This window comes from Gallinula chloropus, assembly GCF_964237585.1.
Source record: "Gallinula chloropus genome assembly, chromosome: Z".
NCBI lineage: Eukaryota > Metazoa > Chordata > Aves > Gruiformes > Rallidae > Gallinula > Gallinula chloropus.
Genome location: NC_140089.1, coordinates 1,522,524 through 1,544,204, shown reverse-complemented (window position 1 = coordinate 1,544,204; position 21,681 = coordinate 1,522,524). Strand labels below are relative to the sequence as shown.

The 21,681-nt window shown below is 50.0% G+C and overlaps 1 protein-coding gene across 1 annotated transcript in view; it reads left to right on the top strand.

Annotated features, from left to right (window-relative positions):
* Positions 1 to 21,681, top strand: part of FAM81B (family with sequence similarity 81 member B) — a gene marked incomplete at both ends in the record, with an annotated part of 70,305 nt that overhangs the window by 41,179 nt on the left and 7,445 nt on the right. Inside the window, 4 exons of the mRNA XM_084277924.1 lie at positions 4,995 to 5,238; positions 9,844 to 9,962; positions 15,942 to 16,071; positions 17,893 to 17,999. Coding sequence (XP_084134050.1) covers positions 4,995 to 5,238; positions 9,844 to 9,962; positions 15,942 to 16,071; positions 17,893 to 17,999 — 600 coding nt within the window. The remainder of the gene's footprint in view (positions 1 to 4,994; positions 5,239 to 9,843; positions 9,963 to 15,941; positions 16,072 to 17,892; positions 18,000 to 21,681) is intronic.

Below are 21,681 nucleotides of genomic sequence, written 5' to 3'. Positions count from 1 at the left end.
CCATGGGGCTTCATTTCCTCACCAATTACCTCAGCCCAGCTCCTTCCATGGGGTGCTGACCTTCAGGCCCAGACTGCTCCAGCCTGGTCCCCCACAGGGTCACAAGTCCCCTGCAGCAAACCTGCTGTGGCGTGGGTCAGTCTTTCTACAGGCTCTAGATGGTCTCTACCCCCCGTCCTTACCCACGGGCAGTGGGGAGACACCCACTCTACCATGGGTTTCTCCATGGGTTTCTCCATGGGCTGCATCTCCCTCTCCGGCACCTGGAGGGCCTCATTCTCCACCCCCTGCTCCTTCTTCCCTGGCCTTGGTGTTGGCACGGTCTCTCACATCTTCCCACTCCCTTCTCTGGGGGCAAAATGCAGCTGCTTTTGGGGTTTCTTTCTCCTGTATGTGATTCCCAGTGGCGCTGTGACCATGGCCAATTGGCTTGGCCTTGCTCAGCGGCAGGTCTGGCCTTGAACTGGCCCATATTTACTCCCTGGGGCCTGCAGAGAGCTCGCTGCTTCTTGCAGAAGCCATCTCTTCCACCCCCCCACCAGAACCCAGCCACACAAAACTGCAACAATACTCCTGCTAGGGATGCTGGAGCTCTCCACACAGCCTTGGACACTGCTCTTTGCCTTTCCACCCCTCTCCTCACTGGCCACTCGTGTCCACACTTGCACACCCATGGCAGGGATGCTGCACTCATATTTCCACCAGCAGCATCCTGATGATGGAGGAAGGTGAAATCACGGCACTGATTTTATGCTGGAGGGAGCACAAGCATGAATCCAGCCTGTGTCTTGCGGAGGGGCCCTTGCTGGGGGCTGCTGGACCTCCTGCCCTATGGTGATGTTGGGAGCTACTTCAGAGGGACAGGTCCCCCCACTGCCTCTGCACGTAAGGTCACAGGCTCACACATCCACGTGCAGCTTCTGCTTAGGAAATTACACTGTCCCAAGCCCTGCTTTGACCTGCTGGTTGCACTAGCCAGCAGAATAAACTAAGAAGTACTGTTCCTAAAACGCTGACAGTTTTGTTTGTCCATTTTGTGGGCCCAAGTGTGACCTCTGAGGCTGTTACCTTCAATGACTCTTCAAGGTCACCTGCCTCAGAGCAGTCAAGTCTCACAGCTCACAGGGCTCCTTCCCTCTGGGCTGTGTCTTGCTGTGGGCAGTTCCTGTGAGCGGGGAAGAACGGAGAGGAGATGATACAGGACCAACGTTGAGCTTTTCTGTGTAGACAATCTTTTCCCACGCTGGAGTATGTGAGATGTTTATAGTAACTGAGCTAGGAGGTAAATAGTGATGGCTGTACAGCAACAGCAGCTGCACGTAATTTATGCTGTTGTGCAGTAGATTTCCATGAGGTTTTGGAAGGCTTTTTCAAGATCTGTGTTGAAATAGCTCTGGTGAAGCCTTTCTGTGCAGCCAGAATTTACTCTGCACCGCAGACGGTTCTTAAAACAGGTCTTGGCATTTTTTTTTTTTGACAGCGCTTCTGCACAGCAGGTATGGTTCCCTGGTCCACCAGGGAGGTGGGAAAAACCTGCAAGTGGGTTATAGCAGGGAGGGATGGGTGCCTGTGATGCTGCAGGAGGGGCAGGGTGACCTATATTGGGCCTGTGAACTGCTCCACAGTAGGTGATGCTTCTCAGGATGTGCGGCCACGGGCAAACTGCCCATCGTTGGCGGTTATGAAAATCCCTCCTGGGATGTGGGTTTCCAAAATCCAACCCAAAATAAGTGATTTATGCAACATATGAGTTAACCTGGCTGTGCAGCAGCGCGGGCGGAACCGGAGGTGTTTGCTTCCCAAGCCCTGCAGTGCGGGACTTGGCCTTGGCATTCGCTGTGTGCAGGGACAGCAGCGTGCAGGGAGATGGTTTTCTATGGTCTGTGGGGACAGGACAAGGGGCGATGGGCTCAAGTCGGAGCACAGGGAGTTCCCCCCCAATGTGGGGAAGAACTTCTTGCCGGTGAGGGTGAGGGAGCCCTGGGACAGGCTGCCCAGGGGGTGTGGAGTCTCCTTCTCTGGAGAGATTCCAGCCCCTGTCCTAGGGACCCTGCTTGGGCAGGGGTGGGACCCCATGGGCTCTGGAGGACCCTTCCAACCCCTGTGATACTGTGATCCTGTGTCTGGGTTGGAGAGCAACGCGCTGGTGGGTCTGTCCCCATGTCAGAGATGGCAGCTGTGTCCTGGAGCAGCGCACAGAGTGTATGCTCTGTGTTTAGCTCTTGATGTATTTTCTCCTGCATCCCTACCAGCAACTCAACCAGAGAAAGTCCAGGTTCTCCCTATGCTGTGCCTGTGCCTGCTCTCTGTTGAGTCAGCAGAGAAATGAGGATGGATTTGCACCTGCCAAGTTCATTCACGGTTCCTGTGAGCTGAAGGGGTGTGTTGGTTACTCACAGCCACCAAGTGCCATCACAGTAGATTACCTTTTGTGTCCCCACAGAGTTGAAGGAGAAAACTTGAAGGAATGGCAAGTTGATTACCTGCCCTTGATGTCACGATTGTGAAGGTCCATCCTCCGAGCTTCCTCAATATTTTCTTGTCACATCTCTAACCACGTGGGCCACTGAGTTGAAGTTGGTCTCCCAAAGTTGAACACCACTTCCTGGATTCACAGAGTGCCACCAGGAAAGTCTCTGAGACAATGCTCATAGCCACAATTACTTGCTAGGAGCAAAATTCCCTCTTTTTAAAAAATTTAATTAAAGCACCCTCAGTAGTAACAGCACCAAAAAAAATCCAGGAAGGACAGGATCCAGAAGTATTTGCCCTAATGGAACGTTCTTCCCCCTATGTGCAAGAGCTCTACTGCCCTGCCAGGAGGGTGCAGAGAGGTGGGCGATGGTCTCTGCAGCCAGGGGACAGGAGATGGGACAAGGGGCAATGGGCTCAAGCTGCCCCAGGGCAGGGTCAGCTCAGCTGGGAGGGAAAAGTTCTTCCCTGGCAGAGCTGTCAGGGCCTGGCCCAGGCTGCCCAGGGAGGGGCTGAGTCCCCAGCCCTGGGGGTGTTTAACAGGGGGGAGATGAGGTGCTCAGGGATCTGGTTTAGCACAGGACAGGGACGGTTGGACTCCAGGAGCTTAAAGGGCTTTTCCAACCTAGTGATTCTGTAATTCTGTGGTTCTGAGTAGATGAGAGCTCACACAGCCTCAGCTGGTCATTTAGACTCTTTACCAGGGGAAGATTGAAATCAAATAATCAGTTCTTGTAGACACTCCACGGCTGCCAAAGGTGATGTTTGTTTTCAAACCTTAATTGCTCAGACAAATGCAAAGTGGCTCCTGGTACACGCAGACGTGAGCCAGCTGCAGAACACCACTGCAGCCCATGTAGCTGTAGGATTTGCTGCAGAGCATCCCTGGGCACACACTGAACGCCTCTGCGTTTTGAGTATTGACCCATCAGGTAGCTGAACCCTTTTCTCTTCTTATTTCATTTTTCCAAGATTATTTTTACATCAGAAATTATATTTCTAGCTGTCTAAAAGTGGAGATCAGGAGGAAAAAGCCTATGACTTCTTTCCCAAATGACTGTGTATGGTTTGTCCTCATCGTTAAGCTACAGGGTTTAGCTAAGCTGCACGATGAAAGGGTGCTTCATATAGCACTGAGAGCAGGAAAAATATGCCACTCAGGTTAAACTAAGGCATAAACCAAAATTACTTTCTGCCTCACGTGCAAGCCTGAATTTCTGTGATAATTAATTCTCTCTGTGGCTTCTTACAAAAGAGTAAATGGTGACTTCTATTTCCCTCAGAGACCAGACTCTGCCTATCTAAATTGAGCTTCAATCTCTACCTGCCAGTCTCAGACACTTGCCTTCCTCTCTTCTCTGTTTACACTGAGCTTCATGGGGTGTACCTGGGCTGCTTCCCCTGGGCTTCAGCAGGTGGATGTAAAGAAAGCATTAGGACCCCAGACCTTTTTCCAGCGGGCAGGTGTAAGTAATGCAAAGGAAAACCACACGCAAGAATTTCCATACCAGGCATGAGCTCTCTTTCCCTCTGCCTGCTCTCTGCTGGTCTGTGTTCTGGGGGATGCTCTGCATGAGCATTGCTGCAACTGTTGGGGTGTCTCCTACAGTGGTCACTGCATGTGTTTGGGTTTGTCTTTATTTAAAATTAAATAGGAAGAGCCTAAAATGACAATTGCAATGGTGATCCATTGCAGAAGAGCCTCAATAACAGAATCACAGAATCCCAGGCTGGTCTGGGTTGGAAGGGACCCCAAGGGTCCCAGAGCTCCAACCCCCTGCCACAGGCAGGGACACCAACCTCCAGGCCTGGAGCTACACAAGGTTGCCCAGGGCCCCAGCCAACCTGGCCTTGAACACCCCCAGGGACGGGGCACCCACCCCCTCTCTGGGCAGCCCCTTCCAGCCCCTCACCACTCTCTCTGCAAAGAACTTCCCCCCAATATCTCCTCTGCGTAGGGGAGCTGCTCCAGCCCTCTGAGCATCTCTGTGGCTCCTCTGACCCCTCTCCACCAGCCCCACATCTCTCTTGTCCTGGGGCCCCAGCTCTGGACACAGGACTCCAGCTGGGGAGGGCAGAGCAGAGAGGGACAATCCCCTCCCTGTCCCTGCTGCCACCCCTCTGCTGATGGAGCCCAAGATCCCATCGTCCTTCCCAACTGCAGGAGCCACTGCTGCTCATGGGGAGTTTCTCATCCCCCCTGACACACAGGTTTCATCTGAAATACGAGTCCAGACCCTTATGCCATATGGGTTATGCCTGATAGCTGCAAAAATATCATTTACCTCTCCAAGGCCATCAAAGGGGCAACGCCAAACATGAGTGGAGAGGTTGTTACTACTAGTGGTGTCGCAGGGATGCGTAATCAATGCGTGAGAACATCAAAGCCCCAGGTACAGCAGTCAAGCTGGGCAGCCAGGGCTGAGACTGGTCCCACTGTGCAGAGGAGACCCCCCACGAGTCCCATCACTTGGCTTGCCTGCTGTGACTGGAGTGACACCAGGGATTTTTGCTGTTCACAGGAGAGACCCGTCCCCTCCTCCTCGCTCCGGAGACAGGGCTCGCCAGCTGGAGGAGAGATTGTCCAGCCAGGAGAGGACCACGGCTTTCCTCCTCCATCAGGCTTTCCGAAGCAAAGATGACATCATCTCCTTCCTCCAGACAAGCAAAGCTTCTCCCCACAGGGACACCTCTGCCCAACAGCTGCTGGAAATCCACATCCAGACCATTACGAGCGTCGTTAAAAAGCTCAGCCAGGACATTGAGGTAATATATGCCATGCCAGGAAGCAATTCCCTGCTGTAGCCCATAGTCCATTCAGCACTAATACTGGCTTCAGGAGCAGAAAAGTACTCAGCATGACTGCTTTGTTTTAGTCAAAATCTGAATTATATAGTGTAGTGGCTCTTCCAGGTACTTGTGAGAACAGAAGGGAGAAGAGTACAGAAAGCAGAAAGTTAAAAGAATGTTAAAAAAAAATAAAAGGGGAAAGTAAAATTTATTAAAAAACAATTTAGTGAGTTTTGGTTGTGTTTTAATCATAGAATCATAGAATCATGGACTGGTCTGGGTTGGAAGGGACCCCAAGGATCACAGAGCTCCACCCCCCTGCCACAGGCAGGGACACCAACCTCCAGGCCTGGAGCTACACAAGGTTGCCCAGGGCCCCAGCCAACCTGGCCTTGAACACCCCCAGGGACGCGGCACCCACCCCTCTCTGGGCAGCCCCTTCCAGCCCCTCACCACTCTCTCTGCAAAGAACTTCCCCCCAGTCTCTCCTCTCCCCCTTCCCTCCTCCAGCTTCACTCCAGCCCCCTTGTCCTGCCAGTCTCTGCCCTTTAACAAGCCCATTCCCCTCCTGTTCCTGGGGTCCCTTCAGGGACGGGGAGGCTGCAGTGAGGTCCCCCCACAGCCTTCTCTTCTCCAGGCTGACCCAGCCCAGCTCCCTCAGCCTCTCTGCGTAGGGGAGCTGCTCCAGCCCTCTGAGCATCCCCGTGGCACCTCTGACCCCTCTCCACCAGCCCCACATCTCTCTTGTCCTGGGGCCCCAGCTCTGGACACAGGACTCCAGCTGGGGAGGGCAGAGCAGAGAGGGACAATCCCCTCCCTGTCCCTGCTGCCCCCCCTCTGCTGATGGAGCCCAGGATCCCATCACCCTTCCCAGCTGCAGGAGCCACTGCTGCTCAGGGGGAGTTTCTCATGTTAATCTAAGGGTTCAGATTCTGTTTGCTTGCAGTTTTGTTGGAGAGCAGGAGACTGAATTAAAGGAAATATTTTCATCTAGCATATGGCAGCAAGACTCAAGTTTGGGTTTCCCTCTTCGTTTTCCCAGTGCAGATGTTCTACATATAAACTTCTGCATGGAAACGCGTGCACGTGTCTCTCTCTTGCCCTGGGGTGGTAAGCTCTGGGATGGGAGTGCTGCCAGGAGCCTGGGGATCTGGCTGGAGAAGGGGAATGTTGATTTCCCTCCATAAACAGGAGGCTGCTGTTTTCCACCCTAACCAGCACGCATCTCGCGCTGCTTAGACCAGCGAGGGAGTGGAGGTCTGGTTCTGTGCCTCTGTCTTTCCAGAGTTCTGGCATCTGACTCGGTGCCAATGGCACGGCCAGAGAACACACCTGAGTTGTGCAGCAGGTTCAAGCCTTTGAGAATACAGATTTCTGGTACAGAATACCATTTTCTGATGCAGAAATAGGAATACCCGATATGTCTGGCATTTCAGTTACCAACACGCTGTGTGCAGGGATTACTCAGGAGCAATGGTGGATTTTAATTGCATTTTACTCTGGTAAATGTAATTTTTCTCTGCAAACATTTCACTTCACTTTCTCCACTCACACTTCCGATGCATACTGAAGCATCTCCTTTTGCTGGAGAAATGGGACAGTGGTACCACACAGGGTCTTAGTGCCAGGGGGTACTTGCAGGTGGCACTGTGCCTTCCCTGCTTCCTACCAAGCAGGAAATCACCGGATCACAGAGCTGTAGGGGTTGGAAGGGACCACCAGAGCCCATTGGGTCCCACCCCCTGCCCAAGCAGGGTCCCTAGGACAGGTCAGGGCTGGAATCTCTCCAGAGAAGGAGACTCCACACCCCCTGGGCAGCCTGTCCCAGGGCTCCCTCACCCTCACTGGCAAGAAGTTCTTCCCCACATTGGGAGGAACTCCCTGGGCTCCAACTTGAGCCCATCGCCCCTTGTCCTGTCCCCACCGACACTGAGCAGAGGCTGCCCATATACCCCTGTGTCCCACCCTTCAGCTATTGATCCCCAGTGATCAGATCCCCTCTCAGGCTTCTTCTCTGCAGGCTGAACAGCCCCAGCTCCCTCAGCCCTTCCTCCCAGGGGAGATGCTCCAGGCCCTTCATCCCCTTCGCAGCCTCCTCTGGACTCTCTCCAGGAGATCCCTGGCTGTTTGATCCCAGGGAGCCCAGCACTGGACACACCACTCCAGGTGGGGCCTGAGCAGGGCAGAGCAGAGGGGGAAAATGTTTGTCCTGACCCTGTTTGCAGGGGCACAGCTTTGAGGGAAGAGGTTCAGATGTTGTGCCCAGCCAGATTAACTCAGAGCTCTGGCACAACCCTACTGACACCCATCTGGACTGTCCCTGTGCCGTCCTGCAGCCCTGGGGAGGGTGGGATGAGCCTGTGTGACCCACAGGATGGGCAAACCCATCTGCAACAACTTTGCTGAACTTTAAGCATTCAGAGTTTAAATTTTCCTTTGTACTTGTCCTTTCCATTTTATTTTCTTTTCCTAATTCACTCAGTGGGACAGTTTAAATAAAAGGCCAACAAAAACCACTCTATTTTTGCACAAATAGGATATTTGCATAGCAAAGAGCGTAGGAGCAGTTCTGTGCCCAGGTGAGCTGCCATGTAGTGCTGGATTATACTGAAATATCGGCCCCAGGCATCTCCTTTCAACCTGAGAAGTAAAATCAGGAGATTTTATAAAACCGTTTCCCACCTCCGCTCCGTATCTGTAAAAGGTCACAGTAGCTGCACATGGGCTTCCTAAAATTAATCCTTGTGACACATTCAGATGCCATCAGGACAAGCCTGCAGGGTGGTTACTCCTTCCATCTTTACATAAGACTTTTAGTACTGTGCAGTAAACCAGAATTCAGGCCACACACTGAACCGTAAGGGTAAAACAAGAGAATTTATTGCTGCTTATACTGACCCACATCCATGCTCAGGGCTGAGTGGGTATGTCTGTAATGCACTTTAACTTCTCTGGAGGTGATTCTGCTGCTTTGCAGGGGATTCTTTCAGATTCTTCTTCTTGCAGCCTTCCTGTCCCTGAAGGGAAAATACAAACTGGAGGAAAATCAGCTTTTTAAATGGGCAGGCAGTGCCAGGACAAGGGGGGTGGAGTGAAGCTCAAGGAGGGAAGGGTTAGAGGAGATATAGGGGGAAGTTCTTTGCAGAGAGAGTGGTGAGGGGCTGGAAGGGGCTGCCCAGAGAGGGGGTGGGTGCCCCGTCCCTGGGGGTGTTCAAGGCCAGGTTGGCTGGGGCCCTGGGCAACCTTGTGTAGCTCCAGGCCTGGAGGTTGTTGTCCCTGCCTGTGGCAGGGGGTTGGAGCTCTGGGACCCTTGGGGTCCCTTCCAACCCAGACCAGCCTGGGATTCTGTGATTCTAGGATTCTGTCTCTCTGCTCCACTCTGGTGCACACCCCTGCAGCGCTGCATCCAGCTCTGGGGTCCCCAGTACAGGAAAAATGTGGAGCTGTCAGAGAGAGTTCAGAGGAGACCACAGAGGTCATCAGGGTCTGGAGCACCTCTCCTGTGAAGCCAGGCTGGGGGAGCTGGGCTGGTTCAGCCTGGAGAAGAGAAGGCTCCAGGGAGACCAAATTGCAGCCTACCAACACTTAAAGGGTCCTGCAGGAACGTGGGAGAGGGGCTGGTCACCAGGGAGGGCAGGGACAGGACACGGGGCGATGGCTTTGAGCTGACACAGGGCAGGGTTAGCTTAGATGTTGGGAAGGAATTCTTCACTCTGAGGGGGGTGAGGCCCTGGCACAGGGTGCCCAGAGAGGCTGTGGGAGCCCCATCCCTGGAGGGGTTCAAGGCTGGGTTGGATGGGGCTTTGGGAATCCTGGTCTGGTGAGGGTGTCCCTGCCCATGGCAGGGATTTGGAACTAGATGGGCTTTCAGATCCCTTCCAACCCAAAGCATTCTGTGATACTTTGATTAAAGGATTCACCGTAGCCCAATCCTGCCCCCTCAAAGGCCTGTGTGCATTAAGGACATCTTTATATACCCAGTTTGGTGCGTTACCTTGGAGGTAACATTCCCAACTGGCAGCGTGGGCAGACCAGGCTTGGAGCAGAAATCCTGCATCTACCTCTGCCCTGCCTTGTCCAGACTGGGAAGTCTCCCTGAAACACCCCCAGATTGATGCAAAACTCATCTGTGCTGCTGCCCACCTCCCAGAAACACCGGGCTTCCCTTGCTGGAAGGGACATGAAAACCCTGTTTGTTATTTATTATGGGCTGCCCTGTTCTGCAGGTCCTGGAGGGGGATGATAAAATTAATTCCCCAATTTTTGCATTTTGTAATCTTTTCTGTGCCAGGCTTTTCAACATGAAGCACTCTTCTTTTTTTTTTCTCTTTTTTTTTTTTTTTTGTGGGTGGGTAAAATTGATAAATTATTTATGTAGATACAGATTTTGTGAAAGAAAAATATATTACTTCATCCAGGAAAGAAAAGCAGGCTCTTAGACCTGCTGCCATAAATGGTGCTTTGAACTCTAGTTTGAAATTAACATAAAACAAAAACAAAACAAAAAAAAAGAAGAAAGAAAAAAAAACCAAACAACCCCAAAGTAGAAAACCCAAATCATTAATCATCTCAAATTTGCAGGTTTTGGAGAGGCAAATAAGAGCCAGGGACGGTGTCGCAGTAGAAACTAATTTTGCTGTTCAAAGTCTGGACCATAAATACATCCATGTTCTTGGAGACCTGCGTGGAAGAGTGGCAAGGTAAGGAATGTGCAGCAGCCTCCTCGTTCCTCTCCGTGAGGCGATTTGTGCGGAGCAGATTCCGAGTGGGCATGAATGTACTCTGCACTCATATCTCCACTTTGGTGCCAGATCTGTGCTTCACACTCCCCATGTTAGAAAAAATCATCAAGCCTGGAAAAAAGTATCTGTATTTTCCTGTCTCATTCTTCATCACACACATGAATTTCTAGAGAATATTTCTTCTCCATCCCGGCGGTTCTTTCCTCCTACTTAAACTCTCCTGTTGTTTCAATAAAATCTTTACTTCCTCTCTTGGAAAGCTGGTCCTGTGGAGCAAGCTGGATTTCTTCTTTTGGTGAGATTATAAATTTTTCCTTGGTACAGGTAATTGCATGTGCCTGACATAGAGGGACTTCTGCGGGGCGCTTAGTAACGCAAAATGTCAGAACTGAAAGAAATGGAAACTGTGGAACTGTGCTGTGTCCTACCAAGAGAGCAGATGGATTAAGAATTAATAGATTGGGAAAGGTAATAATTAGGAAGCAAGCTCCTTGAGCTGGTGATGCCTTGGAAAATTGGGACCCACACTCCCTGGCCTTGGTGCCTGTGAAGCAGGATCCTCCATCGCAGCGCTGGGCACACAGGGCATCCATCGCTCCTCCCAGGGGGTGCCTGATTGAAGCCAAATCTCTCCCACTGATACAGATTCACTCTGCAGACTCAGCAGCATTGCTGAGAAAAGCCAGGGTGATGCAGAGTATTCCCAGGGAGCCATTCCCATTAACTCCTCCCAGACACAGCGTGCTCAGGGACACTCAGAGGGTCTTCTGGGGTCTTCAGGGATGAAGGCTGGACGTCGGCCTCTCCCTCAGCACATGCTCTTTACGTTTCCTCTCCATAGTTCCTGAGCTCAAACACACATTCCTGCACAAACCAGTCAGGAACCCCTTTGAGCTGAAAACAGGATGATCTCTGTCTCTTAGTTGGTTGTTGGTCTCATTATTGATGACTCCCCATCTTCACTTCTTTATCTCCAAGGCTGTTGCCCTGTTCTGGCTCAGGTTTGCAGCTGCTCTCACAAAGCAGCTCACACAGTTACACCCATATTCTACTAAAATCCCAAACTAACCTATTCTAAAAAACATGAAAACTCTTACATTAAAGTTATATTAACTGTCTCTTAAGATACATCTACATCAATCTGTTCAGCATGATCACATTTCATTGAATCACTGGCATGTTTTTAATGTGGGATGTGGGGTTTTTTTCCTCCAGAAGCCCAGTCACACGCTTTACATCTGAAACACTGCTGTGGGTGTGTGTGTGTAGCATTAAAACTGGGGGCAAGGTGGTCACTGATAATAATCAGGAATATTGGTAATCTAGTCTGATTGAGAAAAAAACATGTTTTATAAACCTAAAAGAGAGACAGTTCCACTACTCGGTGCCCCCTAAGAAGTTTGGGGAGTACAGCAGGTGAGTTTGCTGTGAGATGTGGTGTCAAAAATGCCAGGAGTATTGCCTTAGACAAGAGGACCTGAGGACCAGTAAAGAAGGGAGCTTATTTTAGCTCTATGTATGGCACTGAGAGTGGTAGCAGAATACTGTACCGAGCAGAGCCCCCTTTCTGAAATTAAAAGCTTGATATGGTGTAGAAAAGAGCCTGGGATGTGATGGTGGGATGAGGAAAATTTCTGTCTGAGAGAAGCACACATCTATGTATAGGTTATAGAAAAAAATAAATCCAGAGATGTCTTCATTTCCATGTATAACTACCAGGAGAGAAGGGGGGGGAAATCCTAGGTTACTGAAGGACTCCAGACTGCTGCAGGAATGCAAAGCAAGAGGCTGAAGCCAACACACTCAAAGCTGGCAGGGAAACGATGGGTTTTTCAACCTCGTGGCTGAGTAGGAGGAGATCCTGCAGAGCCTCCTGATGTCTTCCAATTCAGGTCAGCAGAGCCCAGGTGACATACTTTCAGGGAAGCCGTAGCATTCAAGGAGTAAAGTGTCTTGCTCCTCTTTTCCCAGCGTTTTCCCAGCTTCCCTTCCTCGGCTGCACTGGCTCCCATCTTTATGCACTGGCCAGCAGCAAAGCAAAGCAAAAGCACTTGGGGGAAGCAGGGTAATTGTGGGGAAAAAAGGGACCAGTTCACTTCTGAGGGGACCAAAGCCATCTTAGGATACTGGAAACCAAGCCCTTAGTCCCCACTTATTTTTAAGGAGAGAAGAAAGGAAAGCAGCACATCTTTCAGCTTCACCCAAACACTTGCACCGCTGAGCCAGAGCTGGTGTTTTAGAGGCATCACAACAGCAAGACTATAAAGTGCTTTTAGGCAAAGGATTGCCACTAAGCTTAAGCACAGTATAGTTTTGTGTGATCCATGAGTCATGAGCACTTTCTTGTTTTTCTTGCTGCTGCATTCTCCTCTGGAAATGCCAAGCCTTAACTGGGTACCTGCCCCCGGCCCCGTGGCTGAGGAGGGAGCCAGAAGTGACAAGAGGACTGCAGCACGGCCACGATTAATACTTCCATGTTTCTCTGATCTTGAGGTTTCAGGGTTTGAAGTTTCCATGTAGATTAAAGAGAGCCTGGAGTGGCTGGAGACAAAGGCACGTGTTCATTTTAACTTGCATTTATTGAATTAATAGAAGTCTTCCAAAGGCAAACAGGCAGTGACAGTTTTCCTCTTGATTTGTAGCCTAACCTTAATCTGAGACTATCATCTGGGATGAAATGAACCCTAAATGGAGCTACTGCTCTTTCTCACAGCAGATGATTCACCCTCCTGTATTCTGCCATGTGCAAAGGATTCATGTAGATTAGCTCTTGTAATTCGAATTGTGTCTATTCCTTCACGCTTATCTTTCTCTGAAAAATAGATGGGCACCTCTTGCCAGCTGAGGTGGATGTCCATTAACTCTTGGACCTTCAGGCTACGTTTCCACACCATGTAAACACTGATGTGTCAAATATCAGTGATCTTTTAAAAAGAACACCACCCAGCCTCGGGCATCTCAGCTATAGCAGCATTCCCATTGAATTAGCTATATATTTTATTTGTATTTTAACCTTTAATAAGAATTCCTTTGGGCATGGGAATGTGTATTACAGTCATAAGAATTAGGGAATCAGCTGTAAAAAAAGACACACTTCTGATAAATATGAATTAATTCTCTTCAGGCTCTCCAATGACCCTTCAGAACATGTGGTGTACTTGCCCAAGTGCAGCAGTCCAATATGTGCTGTTTCTTCCCTGACTTTGGAGGATAATCGTAGAATCACAGTATCACAGAATGGTTTGGGCTGGAAGGGATCTCAAAGATCATCAAGTCCCCACCCCCTGCCATGGGCAGAGACACCTCTCACCAGCCCAGGCTGCTCAAGGCCCCATCCAACCCGGCCTTGAACACCTTCAGGGAGGGGGCAGCCACCACCTCCCTGGGCACCCTGTGCCAGGGCCTCACCCCCCTCAGAGGAAAGAATTTCTTCCTAATATCCAATCTAAATCTTCCCCTTTCCAACTTAAACCCATTACCCCTGATCCTGTCACTCCCTGCCCTTCTAAAAAGTCCCTCCCCAGCTTCCTTGTAGCCCCTTCAGGGTCTGGAAGGTGCTGTAAGATCTGCCTGGAGCCTTCTCTGCTCCAGGCTGAACCAGCCCATCTCTCTCAGCCTGGTTTTACAGGAGAGGGGCTCCAGCCTTCTAATCATCTCCATGCCCTTCTCTGAACCTGCTCCAACAGTTCCATGTCCTTCTTATGCTGGGGACTCCAGAACTGACCACACTATTCCAGGTGGGGTCTCACGAGAGCTCCTTGCACATACAGCAGGAAGGTATGTGCCTATCTCTACCTGAGTTCTTTGATATAACTATCAAAGGCTTTTATTTCTTTATATTTTTTAATGCATTTGCAAATCTGGTAGGAGTACACCTTGTGTTGCAGCCCCAGCCCTCCTGGGCTGCTGTTGGTACACTCTCCATCCAGACCCTGCTTTCTGTGACTGGAAGACTGTAACCTCACCATAAGGCACTGAATGTCTTCTGAATTGATGAAATATCAAATTAGAGCAAGATGTAAGCAAATCCCAAGTATCCCCATTCTCTTCAGACCTTATTCTGATGAACAGCAATACTGCATTTGAGTGCTTTGCACATAATAATGACTTTATCCACAGGGAAACTGAGACCTGAGCAGGCCCAGAGATTCTCAAGGCACATCAGAGTGCTGAGGGTCTTTGCAAACTCGCCACAGCTGCAGGTCCCCAGGCACAGCTCTGACCTGTCAGGCTGCACAGCAGCACAGCCCTAGTTAAGTTGACCCCCACGCTGGAAGCCTAACTCCTCAGGCTTTGCAGATCCTATCATCAAATCTCAATTTTTCAGTATTCTCTGCATGGAATATTCAGGTTTCTCTCTCCTGTAACTGAGGTTATATCATCCATATCCACTAAGCTCTGTCATTGTTGCCTTGGGGTGGGATTTTCCCTCCCATCTCTGACGGAAAGCTGCTGTAGGTGTGAGCCCAGTCAGTCATCAACCTTGCACCCCAGCTGCATCCTCATCCCATTCCTGCATTTCCATGCAGCCCAGCAGGAATGAGAAGCCCCTAAACCCCTGCTTGATGCCCCCTGGAACCTTCCATCCCCGGGGACCATGGTGTCCCTGCACCCTCTGCTCCCTGGCTCCTGGAGTGTTTTCTGGGATGCAGCCAGAGAAGCTGTGACAGCAGCCAGCTGTGGAACAACCCCCTCCCTTCCAGGCCCATGTTCACCTTCTCAGCTAATCTGTAGTTGTTTTCCAAGTCAGTGGTTTCCTTTGATCAAGGTTCTGGCCTTTGTACAAAGCCTCTATTATTTGCACTACCTTTTTTTCCCCATTATTATTATTATTTCCTTGATCTACGTGCTCCGTAGGTGTATCACAATATCTGAGCGTCGTCAGGAGATGACAAAAAGTTGGTCTATTTAAACTGTCAAAATTTCTCTGCAGATCCTTTATCTGTCAACAGCACCGGCTTTATTTGGTGGCAGTGCTTTGGAGGATAATTTCTCTGGCATTTTAAAACTTTGCTGTTTTCCTCTCCCAACTTCTCTTCCACCGTTTACACTGAATTGTGCCTGCTGCTCTGTGGCATTAAGGTGTGTTTTTCCATGCTCTGGTTTTAAGTACTGCCTGCTCTGGGTCAGGCAGATCCTCCTGGTGGGATGAGGTGCAGGAGGGGGTGCAGAAGGAGACATATATAAATATATAATATTATGTGTATAATGCCATATACACTAAACAAAGTCTTCTTGTTCATGTTAAAAAAGGATTTTTATATATAGAATTATTTTATATTTTATTATAAATACTTAATACATAACATAACATATATTATATATAAAGTATTATATATAAATATATAAAGTATTTTATATATAATATATAAATGTAAAATATTTAAGACATAACATTACATCTCCTGGTAGGCATCCAAAATCTGGGTGCACTTGGGGTGCAGGTTAGCCTCTTGATTTATACTTCAGACTTAATTTAATTTATTGAGATTAGAAAGTGGGAAATCAGGGGGGGTTTGGTCTGGCAGGGTGAGCTGTGGGCAGCTCCTGCAGCATCATGAGGAGGTTTGTGGTACGAGGAGCCCACGGGGAGCACAAGGTTTGTGGTTTGAGGAGCCTGTGGGCAGCACAAGGGGGTTTGTGATGTGAGGAGCCTGTGGGCATCACAGGGAGGTTTGTGGTATGAGGAACCCCACAGGCTTTGCTGCTGCAGCCAAGGGCATTGCCTCTGGCTGCCCCCCACTTCCCCTCCATCACCCCCACCAGCTCTTTTACTGTCTGAAAGCAGACTGAGGGTGCTGCAGCAGGGTGTCTCTGCTGATGTGCTGGAGTGGGGAGCTGGATTCAATCCGGTGGCAGTGCATGGGGACCAGCATCTGCCCTCAGGCCCCCTCCAGTGCCCCACTGCAGAGGGTCTCATCTCTGCTTCCACTGCAGATGCGAGGCAAGCATCGCCAAGCTGTCGGGAGACATCAGCATCCTCCAGCATGAGGCCCAGAAGACTGATAAGGAGATCTGTGGCCTTCATGCTGCCCTCAAGAACTGTGCTTCCGACTTTGAGAAGAAGGTGAGTACCAACCTGACAGTGAAATGCCCAGTGAGTGGTGCCTATGCATTTATATATATGGGGAGGGGGTTTTGGGAGGGGGTATCTTCCTCTCCAAATCGCTCACCAATATTAATGAATGATAGAGTATGTCAGGATTTTTAGTAAAAAGATACCATTTCCATGATAGTGTGGAGTGGCAGTGGCATTTATAGATGAAAAGTAATTGCAGATAATAAAAACACTCTAGGATGTGGGGATCCTCAGCTGATAAACAACCCATTACCATTCCTTGTGCACTCTGGTATTGATCAGAACCCCTTCACCATGCTGGGACTGCATCTCCACCACACGGTGCCAGCCACTATGTACCTTCTTGTCACTGTTTAACCTGGACAGCCCCTAACAGTGCCACACAGCTGTCCCCCCCACAGTAGGATGGGTGAGGGAACCCGACAAAGAAAGGTAAAACTCCAGGGGTGAGATAAAGGCAGTTTGATATGAGAGAGCAGACAGAGGGTACTGATAGGAATGCAAATACAAACCTGAGTATGAATGGCAGAAGGTACAAACCAAGCTGTGTAGAGCTCAACTGCTCACCACCTGCAGACAACCAGTGCACAGCTAGGGATCGTGTTCACGTTATACATGGATCACGACACTGTAAAGTATGGAATATCCCTTTTCCCAGTTCAGGTCAGCTCTCCTGGCTGTGTCCCCTCATGTCTCCTCACATACCTCCTCACTGGCAAGGTGTGTGAAGGTGAAAAGTTCTTCGCTAAGTATTACTTAGCAACAACTAAACCAGCTGTGTGTTATCAACGGTATTCTCATCCCAAATCCAAAACACAGCACTATACCCACTGCTAGGAGGAAAATTATCTGTATGCGAGCCAAAACCAGGACACTTGCCCACCCAAGGCCCTCTGCATCCTGGGCTGCAACACAAGGAGTGTGGCCAGCAGATCAAGAGAGGGGATTCTGCCCCTCTGCTCTGCTCTGAGGAAACCCCCCTGCAGTGTTGCCTCCAGCTTTGGAGCCCACAGCAGAAGGACATGGACCTCTTAGAGCAGGTCCAGAGGAAGCCGTGGAGATGATCCAAAGGCTGGATCCCCTCTGCCTCGAGCCAGGCTGGGAGAGCTGGGCTGGCTCAGCCCAAAGAAGGGAAGAGAAGGCTGCTTCTGGGGAGAGCTCTGAGCCCCTTCCCATCCCTCAAGGGACCTACAGGAAAGCTGGGCAGGGCTGTTTCTAAGGGCAGGGAGTGATGGGATTAGGGGCAATGGGTTTAAACCAGAGCAGGGCAGGTTTGGATGAGACCTTGGGAAGAAGTTCTTCACTCCCAGGGTGGTGCATCACTGGCCCAGGTTTCCCAGAGAAGTGGTGAAGGCCCCATCCCTGTGGAGACATTCAAGGTCAGGCTGGATGAAGCTCTGAGCAAGCTGATCAGAGATGTCCCTGCTCACTGCAGGGGGTTGGACCAGATGGCCTTTGAATGTCTTTTCCAACCCAACGCAGCCTGGGATTCTACCCCATGGTTCCTGGGGGTAGTTGAAGTGTTGCCCAATGGATTGTTCAGACACAGAGAGCCTTGTGTACGCCCACATGTACTAGCAAAGCCTGCATCCACTCAGACTTGTACCTCAGCAGGTCTTACAGCCTTGGTGACTCTGAGCTCAACCTTCAGTCTTTGCTGAATGGAATTATTTGTGAGAAAAGTTCAGGTTGGTGTGGCTGTACCATGGTGCCAGCTGTTTTTGTCCATGCTTGCAATCACAGTGTGTGTTTAAACCTAAGTGCTCACAGTCTGGGTCATAGAGGCATTCTCCATTGTGTTCTCATTAGGTGATGCAGCTATTGGGCAAGATAGAGACTTCCAACTCCGACCAAAGCTCCAATTTAAAGACAGTCCAGGGAGATCAACATCACGAATTGCAACTTCTGGATTTCAAGTAGGTGATGGAGGGTTTTTCATTAGGATAATTCACCCTGAGTGCTTTGGTGTGATGAGCAGGTTGCCATGAAACAGCAAAACAAACCCGTTAATTAACATCCACTCAGAACACTAGGAGAAGGTTAATGAAGATCTATGCTGTAAAATAATGAAAATACCTAATGAAAGCCTGTTGCCTTGTGTGCTAATTGTTAAAACGAGGTGCTAAATGCCACCCTGCAAGAAGAAAGGCATGAAACCAATTAACTTATGGCACCAACTACAAAGAAAGACTCTACTTACTATTGTAACTGGGGCTGATTTGTGCCGAGCTGTCGCAGATGGAGAGATAAGGGGGATGCTCTTCACTCCTAAGAGAGAGGCAGCAATATGTTTATTGATATGAGACAAAGGGAGTAAACGTGATTGGTAATAAACACGAAGTGATTAAGGTTGGTAAGGCAATCATGATTGTATAGTGCATAGAGAGAGGTTCAGAAAGGACCCCCTTGCTTTCTAAACCCTTTCTCAGAGAGGAGCCCAGGTGCAGCTGGATCCAGTCTTAGTCCCAGACTTGGTCAACAATGTCTAAAGGATTATATATGCACAATCAACCCTTTATAATTCTTAGCAGAGAGCACAAAGTTTAGTGCACTTACTCCCAATTCACTTACTGAGGATCTGGTGTGGATCTGTTGTGGCAAGGGTTCTCTCCACCTCGAGGAGTAACCTTGAGAGGTGTCCCTTTCCAGGGGGAGAACCTGACGAGCAGCAGGCTGGGGAAGGGGCTGGAGGGCAAATCCTCTGAGGAGTGGCTGAGGGAGCTGGGGGTGCTGAGCCTGGAGAAGAGGAGGCTGAGGGGAGACCTTCTCCCCACCTCCCCTGCCCTGCCAGGAGGGTGCAGAGAGGTGGGCGATGGTCTCTGCAGCCAGGGGCCAGGAGATGGGACAAGGGGCAATGGGCTCAAGCTGCCCCAGGGCAGGGTCAGCTCAGATGTGTGCATTTTAAGGATGCTGTATGGTTTCCCTGTTCTTTTAGGGTGCTGTTTAAATCCTGAGTTTTAGGGAGAAGGGAGTTGCAGGCAAGGATGGAGTGAGCAGAAGTGTCTGGCACCCAAACAGTGCAACACAGCCCGGTGCTGAATAGCAGAGCCAGCACAAGTAATTCAAAATCTAATTATAATAATCCTGCAATAACGATATTTCAAAGGCAATAATCACCCCGTGCCTTAAACTGGGGAAGTATATGAATAAAGATTCATTTTAATTAAGATTTTTATCTGAGTTGTGTTCAGAAGTAAAAAGAGGCCAGAAGTTCGAACGGAAGAAAGTTCTCACTGAGAAGAGGAAAAGGAATTGGGGTGAACTGGGCAATAACGAGGAATAAACTGGGGAAAGGGAAGGAGGAACAGGGAGACAGAGATCAGTGAGGGATGGAGATCAGTATCATGTGGAGGAGACAAGGAACAAAACCGAAGTAGGAGGGAAGAAGAAACAGAACAAAGCCAGGAAAGAAAGAGATTAGAAAACCAAATTTAGGTAAATGCTGAGTTTCTCGAAAGCTAACGAGGTGCTAACTGAAATCCTCATCAGATGTAGGGAGCTTAAAAAAGAGGTGGCTTTGGAGACACGGAGATGTGCTGGCATTGTGTGTTCAGCATGAAATACAAAATACTTATTTACTAAACGCTGAGATTTTATTCCCGTTAATATAAAATTTAATTAAAATAACATGCCCTTTGGGGGCTGTCTGTCTCCTGTTTTTATTGCTCCTTTAAAAGCCTGCCAGATTTATGTATTCTTTTTATAGAGCTGAAATAAAATTTAACTTCTGGAACAGACTGGAGCGTCCCTGTAAAACTTGGCATGTTTAAATCAAGCTTTAAAGCTCAGTGTTACCTATTTAGTTGACTTGCAGCTGCCTGGGATCCAGTCGTCTTTGACTGTGGGCTGGCAGCTGCATTGCAAAAAGCACAGGCTGATACTGTCACTGAAAAATGGGTGGCTTTTAGACAGATTTCAGGATGTCATGGGTGGCTTTTAGATATATTTTGGTATATCACAGGAGCCCTGCCTCACTCAGAAGTATGGCCCTTTGCAGAGGAGATTATCTCATGGAGCAGCGACATGGGAATAGCAGCATTTAAGAAACCAAATGAGATTTAATAAAAGCAAGTGTAGAGTCTTGTCCCTGGGAAGGAATAACTGCTGGAATCAGGACAGGCTGGGGGTGAGCTGCTGGAGAGAAGCTCTGGGGAGAAGGACCTGGGGGTGCTGGTGGGTGACAGGGTGGCCATGAGCCAGCAGTGTGCCCTGGGGCTGAGAGAGACAATGGGATCCTGGGGGCATCAGGAGGAGTGTGGGCAGCAGGTGACAGGAGGGGATCCTCCCACTCTGCTCTGCCCTGCTCAGGCCCCACTGGAGTGTTGTGTCCAGTGCTGGGCTCCCTGGGATCCAACAGCCAGGGATCTCCTGGAGAGAGTCCAGAGGAGGCTGCGAAGGGGATGAAGGGCCTGGAGCATCTCCCCTGGGAGGAAAGGCTGAGGGACCTGGGGCTGTTCAGCCTGCAGAGGAGAAGCCTGAGAGGGGATCTGATCAATGGGGATCAAGAGCTGAAGGGTGGGACCCAGGGGCCATGGGCAGCCTCTGCTCAGTGTCTGTGGGGACAGGACAAGGGGCGATGGGCTCAAGTTGGAGCCCAGGGAGTTCCCCCCAATGTGGGGAAGAACTTCTTGCCGGTGAGGGTGAGGGAGCCCTGGGACAGGCTGCCCAGGGGGTGTGGAGTCTCCTTCTCTGGAGAGATTCCAGCCCCTGTCCTAGGGACCCTGCTTGGGCAGGGGTGGGACCCCATGGGCTCTGGAGGACCCTTCCAACCACTACGATTCTGTGATTCTGCTGCACAGGGTCGATTTTACTGCCAAGGCACCTCTTTTCCCCTGTGAAAAGTTACTGTGGAGCATGCTCTGACTAAACACACACAGGTTTCCCATCATGGGCATTTCAGGGCTCTGCCATGGAAGCTGTCTGCCTCCGGAGCACCACTCCAGCTGGGAATGCTTTGGTTAAGCTCCATGCAGGAGGGATGCTAGTTGGAGAGAAGTTCAAATGAACCAGAACATGGTACTATTTTGTTATTAATAAGGAAAAATTAATGTTCTAATATGAAGCATTAGCATTAATAGCTGCACTATTAATCATCATGTCCCTTGAGAGGGGCCCAGCCACCTTTACAGCCCTCGGCAGAGCCGCACGGGTGCCGTGGTTTGCAGGATTTGCCTCCCAAAGAGACCAACTGCAGTGAGTGCTCAGTCTGGACCGTGCAGACCGTGCAGCCTCCCGTCATCACTGGTGTGCTTTGTGGCCATCGTTTTCTGTGGTTGTTAAGCCACTTTTCATAAATCCAGTAATTTCTGCAGTTCTCCTGTTGCTTCCCAAGGCAAATCTTGCCAAATCTTCTCCAAGGCGCCAAAAACAGAACATCAAATAAATAACTTTCACAGGAGCACAGAGTCACCAGGTTGGAAAAGCCCTTTAAGTCCATCGAGTCCACCCATCCCTGTCCTGTGCTAAACCAGATCCCTGAGCACCTCATCTCCCCTCTGTTAAACACCCCCCAGGGCTGGGGACTCAGCCCCTCCCTGGGCAGCCTGGGCCAGGCCCTGACAGCTCTGCCAGGGAAGAACTTTTCCCTCCCAGCTGAGC